This window comes from Symphalangus syndactylus, chromosome 14 (assembly GCF_028878055.3).
Source record: "Symphalangus syndactylus isolate Jambi chromosome 14, NHGRI_mSymSyn1-v2.1_pri, whole genome shotgun sequence".
NCBI lineage: Eukaryota > Metazoa > Chordata > Mammalia > Primates > Hylobatidae > Symphalangus > Symphalangus syndactylus.
This window is the reverse complement of record NC_072436.2, coordinates 31,650,228-31,672,753: the sequence shown is the minus strand read 5'-3', so window position 1 is coordinate 31,672,753 and position 22,526 is coordinate 31,650,228. Positions and strand designations below refer to the sequence as shown.

Here is a 22,526-nt window from a genome sequence, read left to right as displayed (position 1 = left end):
CATAAGATCCATGCCCACCAGAAGCTCTATCCCCTTTAGGCTACTTTGGTTTTCTCTGTGGCACAATGTTTGACATTATATTTTTTCTTGTTTATTCTCTGTCTCCTACCAGAGGAACAGAAATCCTGTGAGGGTAGAGACTTTTGTCTGCTTTGTTCATCTCTGTATTTAGGGCAACTCCAAAAGTCTGGACATCTAATAAGCTTTCAGCAAATAAATGAATAATCAAGACAGAATTACCAATTTTTAATCATACTGAACTATTCCTAACTAATTAATAAAACTAGACACCTTAAGAGGCCATGTTGATTAACATATTTCATACAGAATTCAAGAGATGTTTATGTGCTACCCTTGAAATTTTAAAATATCTGGCAATGCTCCAGGGCACCTTGATACACAGTTCGGGAGACGTGAAGTTAAACCGTTACCTCCGCCTCCCAGGTTCAAGCAATTCTCTTCCCACAGCCTCCCAAGTAGCTAGGATTACAGATGCATGCCACCATGCCCGGCTGATTTTTGTATTTTTTTTTTTTAGTAGAGACAGGGTTTCACTATGTTGGCCAGGCTGGTCTCGAACTCCCGACCTCAGGTGATCCACCTACCTCGGCTCCCCCAAAAACAATATATATTAAAGAAGGTGTCTTTGAACACAAACTCACATAAAACAAGGTTAAGTACTGATCAGATAAAAGTGTGGCCAGAAGTTCACAGTAACCTAACCCTGTATTTCTCCCAGGAGCAATGATTCAAGATTCACAAATTTGGTGTTCACAGTGAATTTGCAGAACACTAACTATTGTAAGAAATGAGAAATGACTATATGTTGGTCTGCCAGATTTGCATATATATTTTTAAGCCACTTTGTGGGGATAATCAGAAAATTCCTATGTACCTAACAGATCCCAATGGACAAGCCTCAGGAAGAAGCAAAAAAAAAAAAAAAAAAAAAAAAACAATGATTTCACGGAAGAGGGGTAGAGTAGATTGCTCCAACAGAAAAGGAAAGTCCTGACAGCTGAGGCTGGAATACAGTAAGAACAAGCTTTGTCTACTTCAGAGGGTTGCCTGGAGCTGGCCTGAAGCACTCGGATACCAACATCACCATTAAATATGTATTGACTGCCAAGAAACAAGATGATAAAGAATTTGACCCTTCAGGGTCCCTTCTGCATTGTTTTTGGGAAAAGAAAAATCTTTCTTTGCAGCCTTTGGGAGGGAAGGAGGTATGGTCAAATTTTCTGGGAAAGAAACAATTCTCCTTGTCTTATTGTTTATCTTCCTTAGCACAAGGGATTTTTTAAAGTAGACTCAATCATTACATTCAGAAAGAAAACCAAGAAATTAAGTGCAAAATGAAGCCATTTGGGTGCTGAATGGAGAAGGATTTTAAAAATAACAATTTGTACATACTGTACATTTCTCTCCTCCTAAATTTTAAGTGGTGTGAAATCCATCTAATCAAATCACTTGAAATGTCGAGATAGAGAAATGACACTTTACGTGACAAAGATACGACATTTTATTTAAAATCGTGTGTGTGTATGTGTATGTGTGTGTGTGTTACAGCTCATGAATGAGTAAGTGAATGACGGCTATATGCTTTCTCAGCCTCCCAGATGAATGGTTGTCACAAACATGTGAAGGCTAACAAAGCAGAAAAATGGCAAAAGAGGGACTATATCATGAGGATTACAGTGGGATTTAGTACCAAATGCTTTGAAAATATAACTCTCATGATCTATTACTTTATTTCACAAGTTAGTACAAAAATGATCTAATTTGTTATGGGCCTAAAAGGCTGACTATCCTTCCTTGCCCTCTCTTCTAATTCTTATATCTCTTCTCTCTGTCCCCCTCCCATATTTCTAGGCATCTCTCTCCCTCTTACACACACATACACGCGCACACACACACACACAAAGAGAGAGAGAGAGATTTAGGCTCTGTGCCAAACAAAACACCATAATGTGCCACAAAATAATATTTTGGATACATTTGGTTAAATAAATTTTTAAAATTATAATTAATTTCATCTTTTTCTTTTTGCTTTTGTAGTGTGTTTACTAGAATATTTTAAGTTACAAGTGTGGATACCATTCTACTGGACAGCATGCTTTTGGGATTAGAACTGCAGAAGCCCCACCTCTGCTTCAAATATAATAGCAATAAATGTGCTTTTGCATATGCAGTATATTTGAAGAAATAAAGATTATTATGTGGCTAATAAATATGTTTGGACATTACTATGCTAAACTGTTGGTAAGATAAGGAGAAAAAAGCCATCTTATAATGGATTATACAGCAGTTAAATAAAATGAGATTAGGTAGATGTCTTAACAGACATGTGATGTGCCTTGTGGGTGAACAAAGAAAGTTGCAAATGATACTGTATGAGTTTTTAAATCAACTACAATATATATTTTCTAGGCCTGTGAATATATATAATAATTATTTAGACAACATTTTGGAAGGCACACCTACCTCACAACAGAAGTCTGAAGATGGGAAGATAGTGGAGTGGGTAATAAGAGGTTTGATGTTAGGCTATCCAGCCTTATTTATAATGTCTGAATTATTTTTATCAAAGAGAATGTACTTATGTATCACTTCATAGTTGCATAATTATAATAACTGTTATTATTATGTGTTATTATAAACACTACTATGCTGTGTAATCTTCATTTCTTTCCAGCCCACGGTCTTCGGATCCTGATGGGAAGAGTGTTAGCAAGAGCTACAAATGGAAAATAGCAAGGGTATCCCTAAATGTTGTATGAAATTGAGGAAATAATGCATGCAAGAAGTAGGCAGGGTGTTGTCCTTCAGAATATTCAGTGCTCACTTGAGCTCGTTGATATTACTCATCCCTTCATAAGTATAAAGCTCACTTTGTCTGACTAAATAAGGAGCCAAACAGCTTACCAAGTTAAACTCAGTAATTACAAAATAAATAATAAATAAGACAGTTAGCGCTTTAGTTTCCTACTAGATCTGACCAGCTCTGAGCTACAGAGGCCTCACATACCCTGATCATCAGCACAGCCTTTCTGATGTCCCGAACGCCGTCATACACCAGGCGAGAGGCATCGATGAACTCATTCTCCTCAAATGGTTGAGGAACGTTGGCACTCAGGGCTTCAATGGCAACCTCTACTTGTTCTGCAAAGCGTGGCATCACTGGGTTAAAAATAAAAAGAGGATTAGACAATTTTTCTCTCACTACCTCTCATTCCAGCTTTTGGGCAAAGTGGCAGGTCCTCGGGCATTCTAACAGTTAAGTGGAGCAAGACACTCATCTGTCCAGTTTGAAGTGAGCCCAATTTAGTAGTCTTTATGACAGTTACCTCGGCAGCAGGGAAAGGAAACTTTCCCAATTGTTATTCTGTGCATGGTGATGGTTTGCGAAAGAGAAAGTTTTTGAAACCTGCCCCCGGTAGTGTGGTGTAGTGTGTGAATATAGTTTTCATGTTACCCTAACCCCAAACTGGGTTGCATTTCTGCTGGTTATGGCTGGTTACTGGTTACTGTAAATCCTTGGCCATGTTTTAACCTGTTTCTTTGTCTATAAAATATAATAAAATCCTCCTTCATGATTCAGTGGGATAATGCAAAAAAGTTTTGGGTGGAATCTGGCCCTTTGGAAGTATCAATAAATATTTAACTAATATCAGATGTTACAGTCGTAGCTGATATGTAGCAGACCTTAACCCAAATGGCTTCACAATCAAGTGTGGATGAAATGATAGAACCCTTCCCGCTTTTGTCAGAAATGCAGGACTTGAGACATGGGAGGGAGAGGGGAGGGTGGAGCAAGGGAAGATGGGGAAGGACTGTGTAATAGAAAAGAGGGAGACACGGGACATTTCAGCAGAAAGGCCTATGGAAAGAGAAGACCAATGGGCTCAAAGATAAAGTGTTCCATCTTACCAGGACCACCTGGATGAGAAAGAGAATACGTATATAAATTTCTAAAATGCTGACACTTCATTCTTTTCACAGGGATCCTGCATGCACCCTAGAGATTTGTGGAAAGTAAACTCAGCAGAGTGTCTGGAATACCTCCACTAACTTATTAAAAGATGCTGTTGATTCACTGATTCTCAAAAATTATAATTCAATTTCCTCAGCTATTATCCTGTAACAATCAATTCATATAGTAAATGAAAGCCAAAAGCATATTCGTTTTATTTACAAGGATGATAAAATAGAAACATTATTCATCTATTTCCATTTCTGAACTTTCATGCCCGGTTCCTCTTTATACTCACTTTCATCCTCTGTGGATACTTTAATATCCATTTTAATCCCTGTGTGAGAAATTCTGCTAAATTACTTTACTCTCTAGGGTCAGAGTATTCCAGATAAAACATTCCTGGAAAAACGTATTTCTACCAGGAAGAGACAGACTTAAAAAAGGAGGGGAGACAGCAGGGTTAGAGGAAAACTGTGTGCTCACACTTTAGTAGAAATCATCGAAACCACAGCATGCATGGGGAAATCTCCTTCTATGGATGAATTAGTGTAATTGGTTCTCTATATTACTTGAATTTTTCATTTGGGCTTTTAAGCTATATTTAGATCAAAGAATTTGGGAAATATTAAGCTGTACTGCCACAAATATGAATCAAATGAAACTACATATCTAAAAACCACTGCATTAAACTCAGACTATTTGAGTTATTCATTTGTGTTGGGAATAAACTTTAAATGACTCAACAGTGAGCATGAAATTATTTTTGTATATATTAGAATTTGAGAATAAGTATCTTCTTAAATATAATTACAAGTTCCCTCTTTCTTAAACTGAGTTATATTAATGCCACTCCATGATGTCTATGTTGCCATAAGTATGACCATCAGTGATGTTATAGTTCTATGTAATACTACAAAGTAGCTTTCAGAGGCATAAAACTGTTTATCCCTATGGGTATAACTGATAAAGAATTAGTGCTCCTACATATATATAAAATAAATAGACTAATCCCACAAATCAGTAAGGAAAAATATTAAAAATTCACAAAGAATTAGTACACTCAATTCACAAAAAAGCAATCCATATTGCTGATAAATACACAGTAAGACTTCACCCATAATCAGAGGAATAATGCAAACAATGAGATGATGTAATTTCATACTTATCAGCGTAGGTAAACAAATTAAAGCATAATAATATTACTCACATTGAGCAAGCAGACACAATGGTACCCTCCCCTTCTACTACAGATGGGAGCACAATGGTTACACATCATTTCAGCAAGTGCTTTGACAAAATCTAGTAAAATCCACTCCCTGTGATTTGGGGCATTCTCTAGGGGCTTGGCCAAATATTAACTTCTAAAGAGATGCTGATTAGGAGGGGTAAGTAATTGTACATTGGAGTCACAAAAATGTTTTTGTGTCTCTATGGTTACAGTTGTTTCCTGCTAGGTTACATATTCAAAGAGTTAAGAAGAAAATTATACAAAACCTGAGAATGAAAATAACTGCTTTAAGGGAGCTCTGTCAACAGGCTCTACCCAGCCCTATTCTGAATCCTACAGCTCAGGAACCACTTTGATATGCTCATTGCAGATCCACAGTCAGTACATCTGGGTGGGATAAAACAGACTTAGGGATGTGAGTCAGGGGACAGTCAACATAGTAAAGTGAATAAGCCCTGAGGTCAAAGTTTGAGTGGGAAAAACAATATCATTTGAGTAGGAAAAGAAACATCGTTTGTGAAAAAATTTTAAATACACGAAAACTCTGCATAATTTATATACATTTGTATATGTTCTTACATGTTCTAAAAGGATACATACCACTTTATGAGATGGAAGGAGAGACATTTGTTATATTAAGTCTCTGTTCTTTTTGTATCTTTGAATCTTTTCATAATTCACATATTTAAAAAGAAATCAAATTATTCTCAAGGTTGGACTTCTTGTAGAACTGGGCTCTGAAAACAAAGTTCTATCACAAGGCCCAGAACATGATAAAAACGAATCTGAACAGTATCATTAAGTGGGGAAGTCCCTCAGAAATTGTGACTGTGATCAAACACTTAATATTCTGCCTTAGTAACTGCCAACTAAGAAGTTGAGTGGGAAAACACCCACCACTCAGACCCCAACCTGCATAAACACACCTCTATTTGCATGAAGACCTTTCTCAAATATAAAGGGGTGAGAAAGGTTATAGTGTTGCTTTGTTTGTGCAAGGTCACCCTGAGGAAGAGATGGGGAGGAGGACAATGTAGAAGGTGACATGCCATTAGGTTGGTGCAAAAATAATTGCAGTTTTTGCCATCTTGCTAAAACCACCTCCTGGCCCTATACTGCACCCAAGGGAGAGAGAAGAAAGCCAAAACCTAAATGGACTATTTTCATAGGGGATGCTCTGCAACTCAGAATACATCTAGTAATGCTGTGACACCAAGTTTGGAGAAGAGGATTCTATTTGCACCAGCATGGCATACATTATCTCTCTAGTGAGATTTGGATGGTAGGACTTTGGTATAAACAACAGTGTTATTGAACTGGGGTTGTCAGAAGTGGCAGAAACAATGAATTTTTATGAAGAGATTGCAACAGAAATACCATCGACCTTTCAAGGAAAAAAAAAACCAATAGGGTAGAGGATGCAAGTTCTTTATTTTTAAAATAGGGGCTCAGAGTGCAATTGAGCCTTAATATTTAAACCATCTTATTATATTCTTTGGCCAGTAAAACATAAAACTTGAGCTCATTCAATTGATTATATTTACTGTAACTGACATCTATTTTTTTCTTACCATAAGTCAGTGTTTTTCTGGGTCTGACTCTTAAGAAACTCTTTCTCTGAGACCAATCCTAAGCACATTCAATATTTATTCAGGGATTGGTTAACTGCTACTGTTCTTTAATTACCAATACCCCTGCTCTCCACATTGCTGCTCTTTGCTCATTCAGTCTTCTCCTATTCTGCCTTTTTTTTTCTTCATTTCTTTTTTTTTTTATTTTTATTATCATACTTTAGGTTTTAGGGTACATGTGCACAATGTGCAGGTTTGTTACATATGTATCCATGTGCCATGTTGATTTCCTGCACCCATTAACTCGTCATTTAGCATTAAGTATATCTCCTAATGCTGTCCCTCCCCCTTCCCCCAACCCCACAACAGTCCCCGGAGTGCGATGTTCCCCTTCCTGTGTCCATGAGTTCTCATTGTTCAATTCCCACCTATGAGTGAGAACATGCGGTGTTTGGTTTTTTGTCCTTGCGATAGTTTACTGAGAATGATGTTTTCCAATGTCATCCATGTCCCTACAAAGGACATGAACTCATCATTTTTTATGGCTGCATAGTATTCCATGGTGTATATGTGCCACATTTTCTTAAGCCAGTCTATCGTTGTTGGACATTTGGGTTGGTTCCAACTCTTTGCTATTGTGAATAGTGCTGCAATAAACATACGTGTGCATGTGTCTTTATAGCAGCATGATTTATAGTCCTTTGGGTATATACCCAGTAATGGGATGGCTGGGTCAAATGGTATTTCTAGTTCTAGATCCCTGAGGAATCGCCACACTGACTTCCACAATGGTTGAACTAGTTTACAGTCCCACCAACAGTGTAAAAGTGTTCCTATTTCTCCACATCCTCTCCAGCACCTGTTGTTTCCTGATTTTTTAATGATGGCCATTCTAACTGGTGTGAGATGGTATCTAACTGTGGTTTTGATTTGCATTTCTCTGATGGCCAGTGATGATGAACATTTCTTCATGTGTTTTTTGGCTGCATAAATGTCTTCTTTTGAGAAGTGTCTGTTCATGTCCTTTGCCCACTTTTTGATGGAGTTGTTTGTTTTTTTCTTGTAAATTTGTTTGAGTTCATTGTAGATTCTGGATATCAGCCCTTTGTCAGATGAATAGGTTGCAAAAATTTTCTCCCATTCTGTAGGTTGCCTGTTCACTCTGATGGTAGTTTCTTTTGCTGTGCAGAAGCTCTTTAGTTTAATTACATCCCATTTGTCAATTTTGGCTTTTGTTGCCATTGCTTTTTGTGTTTTAGACATGAAGTCCTTGCCCACGCCTATGTCCTGAATGGTATTGCCTAGGTTTTCTTGTAGGATTTGAATGGTTTTAGGTCTAACATTTAAGTCTTTAATCCATCTTGAATTAATTTTTGTATAAGGTGTAAGGAAGGGATCCAGTTTCAGCTTTCTACATATGGCTAGCCAGTTTTCCCAGCACCATTTATTAAATAGGGAATCCTTTCCCCATTTCTTGTTTTTGTCAGGTTTATCAAAGATCAGATAGTTGTAGATATGCGGCATCATTTCTGAGGGCTCTGTTCTGTTCCATTGATCTATGTCTCTGTTGTGGTACCAGTACCATGCTGTTTTGGTTACTGTAGCCTTGTAGTATAGTTTGAAGTCAGGTAGCATGATGCCTCCAGCTTTGTTCTTTTGGCTTAGGATTGACTTGGTGATGTGGGCTCTTTTTTGGTTCCATATGAACTTTAAAGTAGTTTTTTCCAATTCTGTGAAGAAAGTCATTGGTAGCTCGATGCGGATGGCATTGAATCTATAAATTACCTTGGGCAGTATGGCCATTTTGGAAAACACTCTGCAAGATATTATCCAGGAGAACTTCCCCAATCTAGCAAGGCAGGCCAACATTCAGATTCAGGAAATACAGAGAATGCCACAAAGACATTCCTCGAGAAGAGCAACTCCAAGACACATAATTGTCAGATTCGCCAAAGTTGAAATGAAGGAAAAAATGTTAAGGGCAGCCAGAGAGAAAGGTCGAGTTACCCACAAAGGGAAGCCCATCAGACTAACAGCTGATCTCTCGGCAGAAACTCTACAAGCCAGAAGAGAGTGGGGGCGGATATTCAACATTCTTAAAGAAAAGAATTTTCAACCTATTCTGCCTTTAAGAGTGATGAGGCTGGGCACGGTGGCTCACACGTGTAATTCCAGCACTTTGGGAAGCCGAGGTGGGTGGATCACCTGAGGTCAGGAGTTCAAGAAGAGCCTGGGCAACATGGTGAAACCCCACTTCTACTAAAAATACAAAATGTAGCCAGGCGTGGTGGTGGGTGCCTGTAATCCCAGCTACTCTAGAGGCTGAGGCATGAGAATTGCTTGAACCCAGGAGGCAGAGGTTGCAGTGAACCAAGATCGCACCACTGAACTTCAGCCTGGGCAACAGAGCGAGACTCCATCTCAAAACAGAAAGAATGATGAGACATAAAAACAAAAGTTTATAGAACAATGACCCATCTTGACAGAACCTAAGATGTTAGTTTGACTATTAATTTTTCTAATACTTTGGTAATGTCTAAAAAAACTAGGCCGGGCACCGTGGCTCATGCCCGTAATCCCAGCACTTTGGGAAGCCGAGGAGGGTGGATCACAAGGTCAGGAGATCGAGACCATCCTGGATAACACAGTGAAACCCCGTCTCTACTAAAAATACAAAAAATTAGCCGGGTGTGGTGGCGGGTGCCTGTAGTCCCAGCTACTTGGGAGGCTGAGGCAGGAGAATGGCATGAACCTGGGAGGCAGAGCTTGCAGTGAGCCAAGATGGCACCACTGCACTCCAGCCTAGGCAACAGAGCGAGACTCCATCTCAAAAAACAAAACAAAACAAAACAAAACAAAAAAAACTAAATACCCCAAAAGTAATACTGAGACAGAAAAAGTTTCGAACTTCCTCAAATATGATGCTGCTTCTGCCTCTCATTAATTAGGACAAAATGCAGCATTGCATTTGTGATGCACACATTGTGTATTAACAGTTTTTGATATAGGAATATAAATAGAAGTTTCTTTCTGCTTTCTGAATTACATCCAAAAACTGTAGGCACCACTTTACAGTTATTTATCAGAAACGCTGATTTGTTCTTAATAGCTTACGTCTGAAAGGGTGATAAAAGTCAGAGATAAACTTTTAAATTCTAGCTATATTTCTGCATGCAGTGCACACACTAGGCCACAAAACGATGACATTCTAGGAGTAATGAAATCAGAGTTAAGTATGCATATAAAAATCAAGGTCGCATCATTCTAGTGTTGATCGAGATCCTAAACCAGAGGTGAGAAAGTTCTGGAATAAATTCTCCTGAGAGACATCAGGGGTGAAGTTTCAGAACACAGGGTGAGTCAGTTAAATGAATGAGAAGTTGTGTTAAATATTCAAATAGGACTGCTGACAACCCAAAGGGCAAAATCCAAGGTCAACCAAAGGTAGGGGAGATGAATAGCCAGGTAACCTCGCTACCCTCAGGTATATAAAACGTCCTTGCCCCTGCTTTAAGTATTCCAATGATTCCCTGTACTACAGAGAGAACTATAAAACCTCTTTATCAAGAAACAAACACAAAAAGCATCTATTATCTGCCTATATGGTTCTTGTGTCTTTCTGTCTCACCCCTTATTACCACATACTCTCAAATGTTCCAGTTAGACAGAATTACCTGAATATCTCCAAATATGAAATGGACCCATAGCAACATATCCATGAATGATGTATTCTCTCATACTGAAATGTACATACTTGTCGTTGGCCCAGGTGAACTCCTCCTCAATCTTCAATCTCCAGTGTAGAACTGATTGCCATCGTGAAGCTTTCTTTAATCTTCAGAACCCAAAGTAGACAGTTCTCGACAATTCTGTAATTTTATAGCATCCTAATCACACACACACACACATACACACACACACACACACACACACCATTACAGCACTCAGTATACTGTATTAGGCTAGTTCATTGGTATTTCTGTATGTCAACTGTTTCACATATGAGTCGCCTTCAGGCAGAGACCATCTCTGCTTCATTCTTCGCATTTAAACCCTTGTCCTGCTTTTAGCACAGACAATCTATCCAGTTGGGTAGAGAAGGATAAGTAAAAGAATAGGACAGGAATAAATGGGGAAAATTAAGATGAAGAACTCCTTTGTCATCCAGTATTTCAGGGACAAAATGAGTAGCATCACGTTTCACACACCAAGTCTCTCTTTTTCTGCCCATTATTTAGCATTTGTTCAGTAATTTTATTAGAGTATCACGAGTCATTTAACAAGTGATTAGTGGGCATTCTAGGTTTGGTCTGTAGGGACCTTTCAGAAACCTGAGCTCAGGATTCTTTCAGGACTCTGCTTCTTCAGAAGGAGCATCACCATTGAGCAAGAAAGATTCATAATTCTCTTCTCAACTAGTTCACCAAGGCCAATCAAGCACATCTGCATGCACAGGGGTCACCCAACTGTGGTGATGCAGTCAGCCAACACACTCTGAGTGTGTTTCTTGCACAAATTTTATTATGGAGCATAGAGAAAAGAAAATAGAAAAGCCCCTGTTTGAGAGATATAAACAGTTTAGTAACTGTTAACATAAAATAAAAAAAGAGCATTGAAAGGAATCTAAAAATAAAATATCAGAACAGGGATGAAATTGCAGCTAATTCCAGTGCAGGAATTAGTACAATATCCTCCCCCCATTACAGTCACTGAGCCTCTACTGTAACAGTTGGAATTTGGTAAAGATTATGGAAAGATCAGGGTAATTGGAGCCAGAAGTATTAATTTGGAGGATCACTGTGGGGCCATTCCAGTGTCCCCTATACCAGGTAAGTGGTGTTTGATGTTATTTCTACAGGTGAAGTATTCTTTCCCAAAAATGGTTCCTGTCAGACACTGCTAAGGGATTATTCAGGTGGCCCCCTAATTAGATGACAGAAGAGAGGGAAAAAAAAAAGGGTGAAAGAGTGTGATAAACTACCGGGGCCCTAAAGTTGCCCAAAGGGAACTCTGACTGGCATTTATAAGGCACTGGGTGTGCCTTGACAATTCCACACATCCATGAGGCATAATCAGTTGTAAGAAAACCGAGTCTGAAGTTCCAATTCACAGTCAGTGTAGAAGTAGAAACTACCCCAAACAGAAGCCATAACACATCTCTCCCTTTAGTTCCACTTAAGAACAGAGGACAAATCATAGAAGCTGGCCACCATTTTATATTAGTGATTTTAGTAACGAATGTCGTGATCATAAATTAATAGAAGGTCTTTAAGTATTCCCCCAATTCACCCCTACACGGGGTGAAATTTTGCCTCAGTGGATCTTTTGTGCTCTAAATGCCACTGCACAAGGTATTCACAGGGGACTTCAAAAATCCTCAGCTCAGAATCTTTTTAGAGATGTTTGGGTTGGGAGCATTACCTACTAGGCAAATGAATCTATATGTCAATTTCACAAATAGTGACTATTTCATTTCTCTATGTATTTATAGGTGTGTGCCTTCCCCAGAAGGTACAAGGGTGGCTGGAATCTCGTTAAGGCCCTTGGCTAAGAGTTTGTACACTGTTCAGAGCTTTCACTTCCACCCCTAATTTTACACATATGCACTCAAATCTTGGTTATGACTTCTGACACCACAGGCTAAAGAGCTTCTTCTTCAATTAATGTTTGAATCTCTAAACCTAAGTCAAATAGAATTTTTCCTGATGATGCCATTAGTTTTTTATTCCCTTTGGCATGCACACTGATCTTTGAAGTATGTACCAGCTTTGTCTACGTACCATTCCCCTATTCTTATCTGTTCTCTTTGACTCCAACCCACTTCTCCAATCACCTTGAATGAATCTAGGCCCTTCCTTCTCCACAATCTAGCTGTTATTCCTCTGTCCCCTCCTGTCCACATACTGCATGGCTTCATTTTGCCTCAGTGGATCTTTTGTGCTCTAAATGCCACTGCACAAGGTAATAGGGCTATTATACTAGCATTTGAATATGTCCCTATTAAGTCCATGTTGTGGGATTTGTCCACACACCCTAGGACTGTTTTATCCAGTTATGTCATTCATTACACTTATGGTCTTTCCTGTCCTCACGTATTTGCAAATATGTATGTGTGATAAATGCCTCTGAGAGGGCCCCCAGTGATTGCTCTTCTCCTGGTATTCATGCCTTTGTGTAATCCCCTCAACCTTGAATGTGAGCTGGAACCAGTAACTCACTTCTAACCAACAGAATATGGCAAAAAAAAAGATGGGATGCCACTTCTGAAATGAAAAATGATGCTGGCTTCTGTTTTCTTACTATCTTGGTTACTTACTCTGATGGAAGACAGTTGCCATGTTGTAAGCTGCTCTAAAGAAAAGCCCACGTGGCAAGTTAAATTTGGGGGTAATTTTTTACACAGAAATATATAACTAATGTAGTATGCTATGCCATAAGCAAAACTATCAGTAAAAATAGCTATGCCCTAAGTAAAAATATTGGTAAAAAAAAGAGTAGCTAGCAGGACACATGACAATTTCTGTTTAATTGTAGCACGATGCTTGATCTATGTTTCAAGTATATTTATTGATTCTAGGAAAATGTGTAAATGAATCTTGATATTTAATTTTACATGTTATTAAACCAATTTAAGCCTCAGCTTACTCAGTATAAAACAGAAATAATGATCATTGCCCTTCAGGGTTTACATAAAGATCAGAAATACATTCAACAAGTTTATTACTAAATTTTATATGCAAATCTAAGCAGTACTCTAGGCACCGGGAATCCAGTGGTAAATAACACAAATACGTTATGCCTTGGAGGCACTTAAAACAAGTAGGATGCATGTCAGATGATTACCACACTGCCTAGCACATGAAAGAGCCACAGTAAATGCTTCTTGGGGCTGTCTTCACACCATGACTTTCTGCATTTACCCATGCACACACTGTTTGTTTCTACCAGGCTAAATCACCCAGTCTCTTTTGGAAAGAACTTGGAGGTACAACCATACGATTCACCATGGAAAAAAAAAAAAAGGTGGGCATAATGGGACACAGCACACCAATTAGTGCTGAATCTGAAAACTGGGAAGTTGGTACAATTTGTTTTGCAAAGTGAGCTTCCCCAGTTCTATGCCCTTCTCTCCCCTCAGCAGCCCTGTATCATCCTGGCGACAGTGTTGCATTTTTAAGAAGGAATTTCCTGTGAAATCTGCCCTCAGGACAAGATTTGATAAACTTGCTCCTAGAACTTTCCTTTTTATCTTGCTTGCCGAGAAGGCCAGTGTTGAACGCTGTGTTCCATTATGACCTCCCCAGATCCATAGGAAAGAAATTCTTTGAAAGGCTTTACCAACAAAGTGGTAACTTCCAAAAAATAAAAGCAAAACCATTCAAACTCAGCTTGCCTAGCCCAGTTGAAACAGTTTCTAATCAGACACCCAGTTTCATCCAATATTCTCTTGAAACTATTTCCCTTCTATCTCATATTTACAGCACTTTATTATTTAATTTACATCACTTGACTGAATTTAAATCTTAAGTGTCTTCAAATGCTTTTTTTAAAATGTGGCAGAGGCAATGTAGAAATACACCTTACATACTTTCTCTAAATTTCAATCCTCCTCTGCCTAGACCAATGATATACTAGCTTCTCTTCTGTCTTGAGACATCAGGTTAGAAGTTGAAAATTGGAATCCAGGAGCAAGAACAACAGTACCACGGCTTAATCTGCTCCCTATTCGCTGCTATTTGTCAGCTGTTTCTACCTCTCCAGACAACTATCATCATCTTGGCCAGTCCCAATTCTTCCTGCATACATTCTTGGACTTTCTTTCATCAGAGTCAATCATCTGTTACCTCTGTGGGAGTTTCTAAAGGCTGCCATTTCCATAAATTCATGTTGGGAAAATTAGAAATGTATATTTCAAACATAAATCAAATTTAAGTTCCAGAAGGCAATACATAACCCATGAGCTGAATTGTTTGATAAAAGATGAAAAAGGACTGCCTAGAAGGAGGGGGTAAAAAAAAAAACTCTCTAAATTCCATTCACGACAACTACCCTAAAAGAATCAGGGAGCATCCATCTGCTCTTGTCTAGACACAAATTCCTTTTCCTGAGGAAAGAAAATGCTTGCTTGGAAAGTTTTCTTCTATTTTAAAATAAGCATTTCAAGAATAATCACAAATGGTTTATAACTTAAAAGGATGGCACATTTAATTCTGCAACTTAAGGAACGAATAAAGTATTGAGCATGAGCATGATGCTTTATTTAGCTTAGTGTTTGTCAAAACCTAGCTTAATAAATAGTCTAATTTGGCATCTGTGATGTTTAAATACTTAGATTGCATTAAGATGTAATAAAGTACTTGCTAAAAATTTATTGCACATAACTTAAAAGATTCTTATCTTGATCATTAAGTATGCAATCTAAGGAGGGTTTAATCCCCCAGAATAAGGTAACTGTGTCATTATGTTACTCATTTATATTAATAACATCTTTGAGTTTCAACTCTTAATTAAAGCTGCAGGTAATGGAGAGGTAGACTCAGATCTTAAGAGGTTAAAATTTAACAAAAACATGCAAAAAGTCAATACATACACACATGCTTCAGGTACTAAGATGGACAGAGGACAGATATAAACATTAGGACAGATATAAACATAAGTAGAAGAGTGGGTAACAACAGTATGAAATACTGGGCAGTATATGGTAGGTTACTCAAATGAGTAACACAGATAATAAGGGTAACAGGTACACAGAAGAGTGGGCTTGTCTGGTCTGGTTAGAAAGGGGACTTCACTGACAAGGAAGAAATCAGGTAGAATTAGAGGAAAGGTAAAATATAGAAAGGCAAACCAGGAGCCAAGTGGGATGGGCTCATGCCTGTAATCCCAGTACTTTGGGAGACTGAGGGGGGAGAATCACATGAAGCTAGGAGTTGGAGATCAGTCTGGCCAGTATAGCAAGACCTGTCTCCACAAACTTAAAATTTGGCAAAGAGGTCATTTGGCCATATACAGTACTTCTTTCGTTCTTTTGTTCACCTGTTATTTCAGGCCCTCCGGCTGCGTGGAAAGCTTATTTTTTCATTACCAAAACTATTTCTGGAATACTCCAAGGATGTACCACATGTGCTTCCAAATGAGTGGCTGTTAGCATATTCTTCCTCTGATTCAAACACCTATCACTGATGTGGCAGTTTCCCCTCTGTCAGAAAATCTGGGTGACAGGAACTTACTACAGCCTCAGTTGTGCACAATTAAAGCATCCAGGCCACCAATTCCAGTGGACACCAGCACTGACTCTGCTAGACACAATATGTAGGCCCCTAATTTACTACACTACCATTACCACAGATGCTGGTCTCTGATGTCTTTGAAGTGACAAAGAAGCACATGTATTCTTCAGTTCCCAGGATTCTGAATCCATGAAGAACTGGAGATTCATGTCTTTTTTTTTTTTTGGTTGTACTTTGACAAACAGGCACTAGAGAAGTGCTGTTTGTTCTGCTGTGTCACCCCAAAATTTATGGCCTATACACACATGCAATTGTTAATATTCCTATGTCTACCCTACCCCATCTCCACCTTCATGTTAAGGGTTTTATTGTTAGAATAAAATTTTGTATCTTACTTTCTCTTCGTGTGCTATAATTTACCTTTTTTGAAAATATATGGAACATGTTATACATTCTTTTTCCACCTCATTTTTTAACCTAAAAATATAGTCAGAGATTGTATAGTTATTCCCCATTCTGTTTTATAGCTGCATAATACTCCACTGTGTGATTAGACCGTAATTTATTCAACCAGTGCCCTAAAGCTAGATATTTGTGTTGTTTCTAGCCTACAATCTTATCATAAACAACCTTGTGCATGTTTTTATATTTTTTGCCAGTACATCTGAAGAACAGATTTTTAAAAGTGAGATTGCTTTCCAAATGTTAAATATGTTCTTTTGATAGAAGATGTCAAATTTCCTCCATTTTGCACATCTACAAGCAAAATATGAGATGACTTTTCCTCATCCTTGATAACAGAGTATATTATAGAACTTTTGGATCTTTGCCATTCCGATGGGTAATGGTTTCTCAGCGTAGTTTTAAATTTGCATTTCTCTTATGAGAGAGGTCAAGCAACTTTTCTTTTGGTGAGGAATCATTTACATTTCTATATTGTAAGCTATCTGGTTATGGTTGTATTTTCTGAGGTGGTTCTTCAGCCTCTTATGCTGAGAGAGCTGAACATGTCTGAATTGTGGGAGAACACATCATTTACAAACACACCAGTGTATAGAAAATATTTTCATGTTTCTGCATGGTCAACCCTTTCTGAACAAAAATTCTGGTAACCTGGTTCAAAGGTTAACAGTCCTAAGATAGTGAAATAACCTGAAAAGAGATTTATAGGCTTAGCTTCTCCAGAGATGTGTTTACATTTCAAGAGGGATAAAACTAGGAACTATGCATTTATATTCCAAAAGTTTTTAACCACTTGGGTACCTCCTGGACAGAATTTGTTTACATAAAAGAGAAAACGTGGCCAGGCGCGGTGGCTCATGCCTGTAATCCCAGCACTTTGAGAGGCCGAGGTAGGCAGATTACCTGAGGTCAGGGGTTTGAGATCAGCCTGGCCAACATGGTGAAACCCCGTCTCTACTGAAAATACAAAAAAAAAAAAAAAAAAAATTAGCCAGACGTGGTGGCGACTGCCTATAATCACAGCTACTTGGGAAGCTGAGGCAATTGAATCACTTGAACTTGGGAGGCAGAGGTTGCAGTGAGCCGAGACTGTGCCATTGCACTCCAGCCTGGGCAACAAGAACAAAACTTCATCTCAAAAAAAAGAGAGAGAGAGAGAGAGAGAGAAAGTGTTTCCTTCTTGCCCTCAGGAGGAGCACCAATTTCTAAATAAGCTCCTAGATTCATAATTGTGTGGTTCCCCACCTGTAGCACAGACCTCCACTGTATGTGCAGAATCTATCTGCCCTCATCACATTGCTCCAAGAGCGGGAAAGGAACATGGGAAACTGACGTGCTTACTGTGCAAAGTAACGTTTGTTCTCTGAGCCCCAAACCTTGCATTTGCTTTCAGGAAAAATTATACAGATCTTCAAAAACTTATCAGATTTCTACAATACTTTGAGTATATAGGTTTTAGTCATATAAAAAAAGACATTCAGACAAATTATATGTTATCTATTTAAGGGCTTTTTTTACTGGATGAGGCTTCTTTCTCATTCTTCCTACACTTCCGACTTAAAATTGGTCATGCCGAAGTAACTTAGACTGTAGATAGACCTTCCTGTCTCTAATACTTAATAGTTTGTCTTCCCAATAAGCTGCCCCTACCACCTTCTTCTGACATCAATCTCTTACTCCAGCCCCCCATATTCCAGCCAGAGAGATAGGCAGGTCACTCAGACCCCTGTCCAATCATAAAACTCTATTCCACTAGCAATAGAAATCAGTCCAACTGAAGGAAGCATATGCCAAAAAGCCAGTCAGATGATTTCCCATTGATACCCAGAAATTGGTCTTGAGCTGCAAACCTGAGGCTGCTGGTAGACATACTTTCTACAGAAAAAAAAGAAAAAAGCGTAATGTTCTCATTTTTGGTATTCATTTAATCAATACACACGTATTAAATGTGTTACTGAAAACACCATTCTAGGCTGTGGGTACCTATAGAAACACTTGCCTCTAAAAACAGACAATCCTGTTGTAAGCACAGTCATTTACACTGAAGAGGACATACCATACTAAATGTCAAAAGACTAATAGTTTTCTGTGGTCTCCAGCTGAGACTAGAGCTATAATTTAATGGAGAATCTCAACAAACAGACGTAAAGCAGGAGGAGGAGGAGATGAAGAACATTGCAGGGAGGACAGAGGGAGCAGCATGGATACGTTTTGCCTAGAGAATAATGAAGGCCCTCGTCCAGATGGTGCAGAGGGTTTATACAGGGGACTCATGGGCAATAATTGCTTATGCCAAGTGCAGTCACCAGGAAACCAGAAACAGTGATGCATATATTACACTATTAATACAGGCCCATTCTTGAATGACAAAATATTGGGCAATACATGAAAAAAACAAGTCCCAGAGGCACTAACTGATTTGTTTGAGGTCGCAGTTAGTTGGTAGCAGGCAAGTAACTGAGTTCTTCTGAATCCTAACCTTGGATTCATTCTACTGCATTGTCCTGGCCCAAATGTACCCTCTCAATAAGATTTCTAGTTTGGATGCTATTTGCTGGTCCTTTTATACTTTCTAAGCAAAAATATATAGAAATGTTGTAAAAAGAAAAACCTTCTCATTCGTGTAAAACTTTAGGTTATAGAGCATGGAAGTAAAAATTATACCATCTGCTTGGCCCATGTATTTTCCAAAATAATGGGATTTTAATCTCTGCATACAGAGTGCTCCATAACATAGAACTGTTTTTAAAATAGGCTTTCTTTCTTCTTCTTTTTTTTTTTTTTTTTTGGTCTATTGTTTCCTCTGAAGAAAAAATGTCTGGCAGAATCTCACAGATCTTTTAACCTAGTCATGCTCACATGGCCACAAACTTGAATCAGCTATCAAATTTACAAAAATGACATTACAATATAATCCATTCAGTGAAGAATGAGCTACTGTATGTATATCTAAATATGATATCACTGAATGTGCCTTCACCCCTCCTCAGCCTCCTGCAGCAACCTGACTTTGTAAACGAGATCTATGAAGATGGGTCTGGTCAAGCGTGTACTTACTACCAAGCTGTTGGCAATTTGTTATAATTCAGGTTTTATTGAAGAGCCCATCAAATATGCCATGTAAGTATTTAATGGGTCTGCTGTAGATCCAATTTATTGTGTTTTCATCAGCCTAGATTGTTTTATATAAAATGAACAGGTAAATTTGTACATAATGCTATCCTATAATTCTTAGCATACTAATAATCTACAAAATTTTCTTAAATTTAACTCAGCATTCATATCAAGACAAGAAGCACTCTTAAGCAAAGCACTGTCTTTACTAAGGAAAGAAAATAATTCATGGAAAATAAACCACAGATGTGTTATCACTCTTTGGGTACCTCTCAATTTTCCAGCCACTCAGCAAGGGCAGCCAGGTGGTAAAGTGGGAGTCTCCCTATAGTGACCTACCCCTGCAGCCATTCATCTGTCTACACAGGGGCTTGCCTGTATGTAAACACCTTCAGCAGCAACATCCAGTTCAGTCAAGGCTGTTTGATTATTCTGCCCTTTTACAGATTCTTCTTTGTAATACACTCCCAACCCTACTCCCTTTTCACTATTGTCCACAGTACATAGGCTCCAATCTGTCCTGTTCGAACTTGTCCCTATTTTGGGTTATTTCTTTACTTTAGGGCAGTAATGCTCACTGCACATTATTTTGCCCACCAGGACCCACTTCCTTCAAGGATATCTGGCAATGTCTAGAGACATCTTCGTGGTTACAACTTGGCATGTAGAAGAAAGAGATGCTACAAACATCTAGCAGGTGGAGTCCAGGGATGCTTCTAAGCATCCCATAATGGACGAAACAGTCCCCAGAACTCTCCTCAAGAAACAATTGTTCAGACCAAAGTGTCAACAGTACAGAGGCTGAGAATGTCTGACTCAGGGTCTTGAATCTAATGGCACAGAATTTTTTAGAAATAAAATATCAAACAAAAAAATCAATGGGCAGAACCTAGTAGGTGTGGCAACAACAACAACAACAAAAACCATGACATTTTGTCTTCTTTCTCCTTATCTTTCCTTTTGGCATTTTTCCTTTTTCCCACTGCCACCCTCTTTCACCCTACAATGTACTCTCGTGACAAAATTTGATAGATTCACATAGAAAAGTGGCCAATTCAACATGGCACTAGAATTGTTTAAGTCAGAAACAAAACTAAGCAAAAGGTAGATAATTTGGCATCAGGGACATGCATAGGGTTTCTATTTTGAGGACATTTATCTTATGTCTCCTTAGCACAGACACACAATGACATCAGAAGTAAATCACTTTAGACAACACACACACACACACACACACCAACAAAACTTTGTACAACCATAATTACAGAACTGATCCTGTGGTCATCCTCAAACTCCACATGTCTACTCTATGCAAGCATATTCCCCAGCAATTCTCATTAGCGATCAGTGAGTTAACAGCTGAAGTTTTTTTCTTTCATTTCTTTGGCAACCTCTCTAGTTATTCACAAAATAATAACATTATTCCTGTTTCAGAAAGAGAAGAACAATTGGGGACAAATACCAAAGAAATTGTATACCTTTGTATTCTAGCTCTAGCTCTTAGTCCACTGACACCCACTTTTCCTTGACACTTATTCCTATATTTTCTTTTTTTTTTTTTTTTTTTTTTTTTTGAGACGGAGTCTCGCTCTGTCGCCCAGGCTGGAGTGCAGTGGCGCAATCACGGCTCACTGCAAGCTCTGCCTCCCGGGTTCACGCCATTCTCCTGCCTCAGCCTCTCCGAGTAGCTGGGACTACAGGCGCCCGCCACCACGCCCGGCTATATTTTCAATTAAAGTTATATATAAGCTGTCTATTTCAGTCTCTGCCTGGTTACTTTCCCAGTTAACTTCAATAAATCCTGAAAAGTATAATTTAAATGTCCTGCTCATCTACCATATTCAATTAGGAATTGGATATAGGCATCAAAATAAGAAAGGTGCCTTTAGTTAAGCCCCCGGAGTGCTCAAGCATTGCAAGCTAGGATAAAAATTGTAAAAACTCAGCACAAGTAAGAGCAAAAATCTTGATTAGCAACAACAATCCAGGATGAACGACTATTTGTTTTTTTAAAAGTGGAAAAATCAACCAGAACATCATTTACATATCAAGACTTTGGGTGAAAATTATGTTAAAATATTACAATCAACTAAGCAATTGTCTTTGCCTTTAGATTTTGACCTTGTAAGCAGCACTCCTGTTGTCAAAGCAGTCCAAGATACAATAAGAAAAAGTTCTAAAATGTCATTTGAACAGTGCCTGAGTTATCTGTGGGTAGAAAGTCACATGAAAATTGGCAATATGCTCTGTATCTTTCATCTGCCACAAGTGTCCTTCCCACCAGTCATGAGTGGGCAGGAACTGAGTCCTGTCTCTAGGTCTTCAACACTTCTCTGGTATCATTTATCTAGTGACAGACCCAAGTGAGTGTTACTCTGTCAGATATCCCACATGAAGCTGAGACTTTGTCCAAGAATAGAGCTGATGGGCTAGGAACTGAAAGCCACAGAAATGTGAGATGGTCTCCCTAAAGGTTACTAATGAAAAAGTCCTTAATTTGGAGAATTAGAAAAAAAAATGTATCTTTTTATAACTCTTCCAAGTGAGGAAAGAAATACTGTATGGCTTGCTTTGTGTTGCTCAATTGAATGTAAAGGGCAAGCTTATGTGAAAGAAAGCAGTGCTGACTCTCAGCTAATTCAAATGCAGTTATATCTTGTCATTATTTTTGTTATTATTTCTAATTCTAAGTCTGTAAAGATGTTCCAAGGGCAACAATCTCTAGATGTGCTCTTTATAACATGATACCACACTATACTGTTTCTGCTTATATTTCAAAGAGAATGACCAATACCCGTGTTTATGTATTGTGTTTTACTTGTTATTCCAGGCTAGTAAATACCTACAGAACTCTTTGTAAATAATCTTTTCCCCATAAAAAGCAACATATTTCTACCAACATATCTCATCATGCAGAACTTGGAACACGGCTATATCTGACCTTT

At 38.4% G+C, this 22,526-nt stretch overlaps 1 protein-coding gene across 13 annotated transcripts in view; it reads right to left on the bottom strand.

The window, feature by feature from the left end:
• Positions 1-22,526, bottom strand: part of CTNNA2 (catenin alpha 2) — a 1,423,217-nt gene that overhangs the window by 71,815 nt on the left and 1,328,876 nt on the right. For all 13 annotated transcript variants that reach the window (XR_010115398.1, XM_063616606.1, XM_063616605.1 and 10 more), the window contains one exon: positions 3,029-3,180. Coding sequence is in view for 12 of the 13 variants with exons in the window: in XM_063616606.1 (XP_063472676.1) it covers positions 3,029-3,180 (152 nt within the window). In the remaining variant the exon portion in view is untranslated. The remainder of the gene's footprint in view (positions 1-3,028; positions 3,181-22,526) is intronic.